We start from the raw sequence: 9,741 nt of genomic DNA, 5'->3' as shown, positions 1-9,741 counted from the left end.
TATAATTTATACAGTTTCATTGAATATAAGACTTTTAAAAGCTAACTTATAGTATTTTAAATTTTTCAAAATTATCATTACATTAAAGACAGAAGGGAAAATAACATACAGGCTATTAAAGAATCATATAATACCCTTATAAACATTTAAAATAATTATATTTTTTTATTATAGCGTTGAATTGTGTATTTTATTAAAAATCACACAATGCTATATTTTTAATCATATTTAACAATTATTATTATTTTTTTAAGCTATTGCTTGATATAATTCATTGTATTTAAATATTTGTACATTTAACATTTAAATTATTGTAATTTTTCAAATTAAAATAACCATTTTAATTCAAAAAGTCTTAAAATTTATTTAGAAATTTATTCTTTAATTGAAATAACATTTACATCTTTATTTTTTAATGCCTCAGATGTCGATTTGATTTTAGTTTCTTTACATTTTGCACATAACTCGTTTTTTTCTTCGACATGCAATAAGTGTTTTACCATACTCTTTTGATTTCGTAAAAATTTTCCACATATGTAACAAATATAATAACGCAGCTCTCTTAGAATTTCTCCATTTCGTTCAAATACTGTTATTAATTTTTCGTCCATAGATGCCTGTATAAAATACTTCGTTTTGAAGAGAAATTTATCACATAATTTGCAATTAATTGATTCTGTAATACTTTTGTGTAAAGAAGGTATAACCATATCCGAATCATATATTCGCAGTTCAATGTCTTCAGGGAGGACGTTGCAATGTGGACAAAGCACTTCGTCTTTTTGCACATGTTTGGCAATATGATAATTAATTTCTATTTCTTGTAATATTTCGTAACAGATATCACATACGTAAAGTGAATAACGGAAGACTTTATCATTCAAAGATGTCTTGAACTGAAATGCTCTGATCGTCTCCTCTATCACAGCATTCTTCTTACAATACATTTTCTTACATTTTCCACAAATAACGTCTTTCGACTGCACATCGTATGATTTCGTTTTATCTATAATTGCCTTTTCTATTTCTATAACAGATTCTTTTCTAATTCGTTCACTCTCGAATAAGTTTTTAACACATTTAAATAACTGATTGAAATTATTATTTTTTGTTTTTAATGTTAATGATGAATATGTTGGTGAAGATAATTGACTGGTCAGTGATTTATCGGGATGAATATGTAGTGATTCATCTGTACAACCTAAAGAAAATAATTATTTAATTAATCATAATACATCGCTTTTGCCTGTTTGTATTCAATTATTTTAAGGTAGTATGTATTATAGTTTTGTGTTTACATTAAAATAGCTATAATAATTTATAGTTTATTAGCACTGTTGTATACTTTATTAAATAATTTAACTTTATTATTATTTAAATAAAACATTTTTCACGAATAGTATCATGTGACATTGTAATTAATGTGTATAAATGCCAATTATAGTTCATAATTTAGAAGCATTTAATGCAAATATTTTAAATTGATGATCAATCTTAATTTTTGACATAGAAGAGTAGTATTTTTCATAATCATTGAATTTATACGAGTTTCAAATTTAATAGTTGTTGTTATAGTTAAGTTAAATAATTTTCCGGCGGGAGATACAGTAGCTATGAACTTTATAAAATGAAAAATCGTAGTATACAGAATTATTAGCATATATCTATACCTGGGACAGCCACATTTAGATTTATCTTAGCTATTTGGAGATCATTTTCATCCTTTTGTTCGGCAGAAGTATCTTTTTTATCTTGAGCTGTTGAAATTTCAGATTTATTTGTTATGTTCTCAAGAATATTGTTATTATCTTCCAATGCTTTTTCATTTAACGATTCATTTGCTTGATATTTTTTTTCTATTTCTTTTTTATCAAAATTCATTATTATTTTATTCTCATTTGAATAAAAATATTTTAGAATTATAATCTAAAATAGAAATGATAATTTATATCAATTTAAACAATTGCACAGGTAAACAAAATATTTTCTACAATTTTATTTTAAAAAATAAACAAGATGTTAGATATACTTTTATTATATAAGTTCAAACAACTCCTTTATTTTTTTTTTTTTTTAATCTCTTAATTAATAAGGATTTGAATTTGCTTCTCGAAATCGAATCGCATTGTCATTTACAAAATTGTTCAAAATTTTGACCATCAAGGGCGATCCTACAAGGGAATTGATCACTCAAACACTCAAATTATCGATGAAAAATCATGAAGTTTCTATCAAGCTATCACATGCTTGGGATCAGCTGAATGGCTTCATATTAAAGGATTTCTTACTTATTACAGAATAATTTGCTTATTATTTGCCAAATATAAGTTTTGAATAAATAATTGGTTGCAAAATTATTGGTGAAAAAGTGAGAAAAATAGTTCATAAATATTTCAGAACATTAACGAATACTAACAAGAATTTCTGCATGATCAAACAAAACATTAATGAAAATGAAAAAGAATAAACGAAGTTCAAAACAAAATAACGAAATATAACAAAAATGTGTTTATTAAACATTGCAAAATAATAATATAAAATAATGCTGATAAGAATGTCAAATCAAAAAAAAAAAAAAAATGTTGCTCAATTTTCAGAGAGGAATGTGTGGACCCACTTTCTGAAAACTAGATTTAACTTAATATTTAGTCTATATATAAGAATTGGGTTAAAAATGTGCAATATTTTAGTGTAAGAATTTGATTAAAAATCTTTTAAAAATACATTGACTAATAATCCTGTGAATTATTTTTGTAATTGTACAAAAGAAAGTAATAATTTTGTTAATAAACCACATTATTCGTAATAAATTGCAGTTTTCGTTGGGTTGTTACATGTTATCTGTCACATACAGCTTCAATTATATCTAATTTTTATAAACGTATGTAATTTAATTTCCACAAAAATATTTTGATATAAAATATATTGTGAACATCTTTTATTTCAGTACAAAACTAAAAAATAGAGAAAAATAGAAAATTTCAGCTATTTTCTATACATGAGATTGACTCATTTATTTACAAATTTTTGCCATTAAATACTAAACTATGTGAAATAAAGAATAAAAGCAATTTGTGTTTTTTATAAAAAAAATACTCCGCTTCATCTTCTAGTGGCATCTTTTAACGCTTACAGCGATAAAAAAAACCCATACTATCCCATCGCTATTAAATTCTTTACACTTACAGTGTAGAAAGTTTAACAGAAATCAATATTTATAATTAAATACTCTTTAATTTATTTCCACTTACTTCTTAAGTCTATTTATTTGATCTGCATTATTAAGACACACAATGTATTCAAAGAAACATGTTTATATTATTTCACAACGTTATTATTATGTCAGTTTTTGAATTTGCCTATTCAATTATTAAATTCAACACGTAATGTTTATTTACAAATATTATTTGCCAGTAAATATAAAAGGTAAAACTCTTTAAACATTGTATTAAAAATTTTAACATGATTCATATTTTTGATATTTTATTTCAAATATTTGATCAAAATATTTCTTAATGGCTAGAGATAAGATAAATAACTAAAGATAAAAGACTACTCAATGTACAGTATACTACGTGGACTACAATATACTACATGATGTAGACTAAAACATCGCACCACGCTAAATTTTGCTTCTGCTACATATTAGATGAATATAAATATGATTGCATGAGAGTATAGGTAATCTGTAGTGAACTATTCAGTGGCGTAATCACCACGCACTCCTGACTCTTCTTACAGGACCAAATCCTATCTCGATTCCTGTGAAAAATAACGCACAGTTTAAATTACAGAGTCGTAAGGAGTCTCAAAATTAGCATAGAAAGTTATATATCCGGTTAAAATACTTGAAGGGAAACGGTTGGACAGCGTTAAAAATGGGTAGGGAAATTTTGAGGCTTCTCTTTATGGCCTCGTGTTCACAAGACAGCCAACTATGTAAAGGCGGATTTACACTAGGACTGAGGTGGCAACCTTTTTTAAGTTTGAATAGCCAAATCTATGATGCAAAATTTTCTCACCTGTCAACTGAAATTTTTGGGATTTAATATTATTACTTGGTGTCTTTTAAGTATTGAGAGAAACTTTTCAAATAATAGAAATTCATATATACAGTCGACCCCCCTATAACGCGGGTTCATATAATGCGGATTCGTATATCGCGGCGAAAAAATTGCGACCGTATTCGTATAAAGACGCTAAAAGAGACTCGTAAAATGTGGTAAAACGTCATCGCCGACTCGTGTCGCGACAGGATTGGTCGAATCTGGACCAATAGTGGACGAGCAGCCGAACTACTTACACGCTACAGAAAGTTTAGGCGGGTAAGTTGAGTTTACTATCGTCTGTACAGTATATAAATTAGGTACTGTAAGTCTAATATAGTACTGTAATTTTATACATTTCTTGTGAAAAAAACATTTCTTATTCAACGGTCATAAAAATTATTTCTATTAATTAATTAATGATGTCTCCAAAGTTTAGCGAATTTTTCGCAGAAAAATAACTTATCAGAAAACGCGCCCGCCGTTCGATGCGCTGCTCCGCGACGAAAATAAGCTTAAGCAATGGCGTCGTCGAACGGTGCACACTCGGTAAGTAATCCTACAATTTATTTGTTTATAGCATAGTTTATACGGATTATTCCCAAAAATTTATACGTGTTTGGAAATGTTGAGTCAAATTAGTCTAGGATCGATTAATTTTATGGAAGAAAACCTTTTAAACAGCCGTAGTCCGTAAACTGCACACGTGCCGGGCTGTGATTGGCTCATGTATTTAAGGATTCCTACAACGTGAAATTCTTATAAAGTGGAACGTATCTACCAGGTTATAGGGAAGGTCGAGTGTATATTCACTTTATAAAACCGATACATTTTTACGGAACATGAAATATATAAAAAGCTGTTGGATATTTATTTTTTAACATGCGCCCTGGGTACCGTGCCGGAAAAAAGTCATTGATGTGCCACGTGCCAAGAGTTGTCAACTCCTGTACTAGGACTGTCACACCAGTCGAAACCATCCACCAGACTTAATGGGCGGACGGCAAAATGGCAGGTGCATGCACACTAACCAGTTCAGTTTCGAAACGTCATAAATCTTGACCAATGAGATACACTTTTACGTACAGTACGCATACCTTTCTTCCTTTACTAAGATTCGTTAAAATATTTGCTTTCCGTTTTATTAAACTTCTCTGTTTTAACTTTTGTTCCAGTCATGATAGGCTACTATAGCTACTGTATGTGCCAAATCGTTAAAGATATATGTAAGAATGTGATATATGCAGTGATGACATTCGAAATATTTAACAAAGGGTTCGCTAACAGAAAATTTTTTCTTAACAATTTTTTTTTTTTCGCTCAAATGGTGCATCGGAAGGCTCTAGTTTAGTAGTGTTACAGAGTATAATATTTCAATATTTCAATATTTTTAAAAGAATCAAACCATTAAGAAATGTTACATGTGTTTAACAAGGTTCGAAAAACTTTGAAAATGTTAACAACGGGTTCGGCCGAACCTGTGCGAACCCTCTGAATATCACCACTGGATATATGTAATGAATGAGATTCTTTCACATATCAATGACTGTATGATTTCTCTAAGACAGCCATCATTCGATCGAATTTTTAATTGAATTACTCGTGAAGTCACAGGTATATGCTATAAAACTTCGAGATCTCACCATCTTTGGGAAAGACTTACTGATGAGTTTGTTGTTGTTGATTCCAATATACAGAAAATGTTCTGAGTTCCCCCGTGGCCGAGTGGACTCCGTCTTCGCTCCCTGCGTGGATCAGTCCCTAAACACTAGGCGTTCGGTCCGGGTTCGCGCCTCGCTCGGACGAATGACTCACCAGTGGCCGAGCGGTCTTCATCCTCGCACTTGAGTGGACTGAACACTGGAGTTCGGTCGTGGGTTCGCGTCTCGCTCGGACGGGCTGGGAGCATAGAGTTTTCCGGGTTTTCTCCATATCGATGACGCCTGAATAGTGGCCAGTTTCCCATAAAAGTCCTCCCGTAAGGCATTCTTTTCCCCCGAGCACGTTTAGCCGTTCTATAAGGCCGGCTCTTCGGTCGCCTAGCGATCAACCACAAGTCTCTCGGAGTAAAAGGCGAATAGCCACGACGCCCCATATAAACCGCAACCTACTGAAAAGAAAAGATTCTAAAGAACGTCGTACAGCGACCTAAAAAGTTTGTGAAGCACAGTTATAAATTAATATAAAATAAAGCATACGTAGTATGAATTTTATTCGTTCCAGACTTTTCGGACACCCGTAAATTTTGCGTGGTTGAACATTATTTTTGTTTGCGAGTTGGAAGTTTTCCTTGCAAGTGTATAAATAACAAACTTCTTGCACAAAAAAGTAATGTTGTTTCAGCAGTTAATCTCATTTTTGAATTTTTCCAGGAAAAAATACATCGAGTAACTTTTCTTTATGGCTCCTCCAAGTGCTAAAAAATGACCGCAAAAATAATGGCTTATATTTATATACAAGTAGCACATATCTTCCTAGCATTTACTGTGATAAAGTGGTAACGTTTGTGATATATTTTTTATTTGTATAGTATCTGTAGTTCAAAACATAAGAAAGAAATTTTTCTAATATTTTCTGAAGTTTTATAGTATTAAGGTGATTGTTTTCATGCCGTTTTGGAGAATTTTGTTACAGTTGTTAAAGAAGAAACAATACTTTCGTAAAAGGTATAAAGGATTCAAAATTTACTGTTTAATTTGGTGGTGATAACTTTATACACACTTTTCTAATTGCAATTTTCAACAATGTTAAATTTCATATAACTATCAGGCGTACTGGTCCTTCGGGACTTCGGAAATTCCCAGAAAAGCCTCTTCTATTGACCTTAAGGGCTTTCCCAAGTTCTAACTTTTCCAAGCAACAATGATAAAATTTCATGTAATTGTTTTAAGTTACAGGCTGTGGGGTTCTTGGGAAAGTGTGCGAATGAATGCCATCACTCGATAAGCAAAAGCTAAGGGAAGAGTTGTTATCTTTTGCATCACTATGGCTGGAAATAACGAAACTGATATAGCCCTGACGGAGAATGGGATTGGGATTGCAATGACATCAAAACCGATGAAACAGATCAGGTTCAGCAGCTATCATAAGTAGGGGGAGGTGGGGCAAGATGAGAACGTTAAGGTTTGAAAAGTCATAAGATGGCAACCACTTCGATGAGAACGATAATTTTTTTATTCTCAGCAACTACAACATGTGGTAATATATAATACAAAATTTAATTTTTGAAAAACGTTTTTAAAAACAAGAAAATTTAATATTTTAAAATTATATGTAAATGCACCATCTTGCCCCACCCGTGGGGTAAGATGGGGATATTATTTTTATATACAAGAAGGACAAATTAAAATGGTTTAACTGTCGTTTTCTTCAATATTGGCGCAAAAACAGTGTTCCCATTTATCACAACAGCTACATTTAGCCCAACTCTCTGTAGATACAGAGTATAACCCTCCACAATAGAGGCATTCTGTGCCATTTGTGTTTTGTTTCTTGTTAGGCCTACCCTTGCTGAAGGGGCCTGTTTGTCTTCTCTGCAGCAATAAAGTTGGCTTCCGCAAATACTTCTGGATTCATAGGCCATATTCATGGTCAATCTGGGGGTAGACGGGTACCCCATCTTGCCCCCAACGTACACTTATCATACTGACTGCAAACACATGTACAACTTCATTTCAAAACTAAACAATTACAGTCTTAAGGGTTACTCGAATACCATAACATCTTCGTGTAAAAGGTAATGTAAAAGTTCACAACGATACTTACTTTGTAGAAACTTTGTAGCTGGCATAAAATTAGATGAAGTATTGTTGAAACATGAAAAACGTATCTTGCTTCCAAACAAAAAGAGCGATTTGGACGTTCTCTTGCCCCATGATCCCTTTTGAGGTTGACATTTAGTTCCCCAAATAACAGCTAGATAAAATCATATTAACCGCAAATAAACAGGCGTCCCCGATACAATAAACAGGCTTACCCGATGACGCCATCTTGCACCACCTTCCCCTATAGATTGGCCATTGCATCAAAGAACGCAAACAATTGCTGCTTGTCATGGGTAACCTACTTAGAAAGCTGTACACGTATAATTTTTATTCTCTGAAATATAGAAATACATACAACGTTTACAAGTTACTTTTAACAATTGCACTCATTAAGTTACATGTTCGAGATTTTTATTGAAGCTAGACGGTTGAGAAGGTTCTATGAAAATCCTGTAGTGACCCAGCAAGCATTGCACTTGCGCTCGGCTGGGACGTTCGAACCTATATCACTGTAACTGGGAAAAGCCGATCCAAGCCAAAATGTTTTTGGTGTGGGATTCGCCTGTTATGACTATACGTTACAGTTGTTGTGGTTTATTGCGTCTTCTTGACCTGATATTCCGGGCCTCCAACGGTAGCCAGTATGCGCCTGATAACTGTATATCATTGCAAAGTCAAATTTTTGAGGCAACAACTACAAACCGAATATTAACGAAAATTCCATAGTTTTGGTGACTAACATTTCTGTCGAGAAACTTCTACCAGAACTACTGTAATCTATTATAAACACACCAATATACACAGAAAACAGACCGAAAAATATAAAAAATTATAGGTTTATCGGATATAAATTATGATTGAATCACAGTTATCAAAGATAAAAGAAACAATGTGTTGTTATTACCACTTTACCAACGGAAAAATAAGGCAAATAGAGCGAGGAAGTCGTATGTTTGTATTATGCATCGCGAATTCTGAGACCATGTTTTGGCTCTTGGTCACAACGATGAACGAAATATGTTTTTCTGAGAAACAAAAATGCATCCAACAACCCTAAATATTTATTTTGTATATGAGTTGGAAGGTCGTTTTTGCCAGTGACAAAAATATTACATACCAGATGGGCTTGTTCGATTACTACAAAATTCTGCATACAGCTGTCTTAGACAGGTATGTAAATGAATTCATTTAGTAGCCGATACAAGTGGAGTGCTTAAGTCCCTGTAACATTCCCTTTATCTTCACAACTGATTTTCGGTCTAATCATTAACATACCTGTCTAAGATATAGCTGTAGGTTTAGTATTAATTGGGCAATAATGAAAATTTATTTGGTCAAACTTTAAAACGTTGTTTTTAAAAAAACGTTTATGGTGACAAATGTGATTTATCGGACTATCTGCAATACAATTGCCGTAAACATGCTAATAAAAGGTACTCATTAAACATTAAATATTGAGTAATTTCCCTTTTGGATACTTCAAAATCTGCCTTCTGATTACAGTTTGGATCCGATTATAAGCCAAGTGATGGAACCAGAATGCCTTAAAATTGCTATCCCAGTATCCTATGAAAAGGCTAGCCGAGGGTCACTGTGTTAAAACAATTTAGACAATAATGTAACAAGGAAGTGTTCAAAATTTTCAGTGTACCTGCTATTTGAAAGTCTTCGAACGCCAAGAATGTCTGTATGCCTTTATGTAAAGACATTATGCACAGCTGACAGAGTTTGAAAAAGACGGCATCATCAGTATGAGGAAGGTGGATGCCCGCTAAATCTCGTTTGCCGAATTGTCCTCCATCTGGGCCGTTCTGATCTGACAGTAAGTAGGTTTAGGTCAATAGATACGTCAAGGTACACGTACACGGCAACCAGACTCTGAACGCTCCAGACATGCCTAGGAGATAATTGTGACACAAACACGAACAGCT

At 32.6% G+C, this 9,741-nt stretch overlaps 1 protein-coding gene across 1 annotated transcript; it reads right to left on the bottom strand.

Moving 5' to 3' along the window:
• Positions 1–361: 361 nt before the first annotated feature.
• On the bottom strand, positions 362–3,373 carry LOC111638628. Its single transcript, XM_023384377.1, has 3 exons — positions 3,252–3,373; positions 1,671–1,926; positions 362–1,201 (listed from the first exon to the last, which is right to left on the bottom strand). Exons 2-3 carry the CDS (start codon positions 1,879–1,881, stop codon positions 375–377), a joined length of 1,038 nt encoding a protein of 345 aa, XP_023240145.1. The 5' UTR covers positions 1,882–1,926; positions 3,252–3,373; the 3' UTR covers positions 362–374.
• Between the last annotated feature and the right edge of the window lie 6,368 nt (positions 3,374–9,741).

Source organism: Centruroides sculpturatus, unplaced genomic scaffold (genome assembly GCF_000671375.1).
Source record: "Centruroides sculpturatus isolate CEXI.00-Female unplaced genomic scaffold, Cexi_2.0 scaffold1267, whole genome shotgun sequence".
NCBI lineage: Eukaryota > Metazoa > Arthropoda > Arachnida > Scorpiones > Buthidae > Centruroides > Centruroides sculpturatus.
The sequence above is the reverse complement of the archived record's forward strand: the minus strand, read 5'-3'. Positions and strand labels throughout refer to the sequence as shown.

Coding starts and splice junctions, on each gene's coding strand:
- LOC111638628 (XM_023384377.1), bottom strand. CDS start 1,881: ATGAATTTTGATAAAAAAGAAATAGAAAAAAAATATCAAGCAAATGAA. Junction 1,202..1,670: donor TCTAAATGTGGCTGTCCCAG/GTATAGATATAT, acceptor TATTTTCTTTAG/GTTGTACAGATGAATCACTA.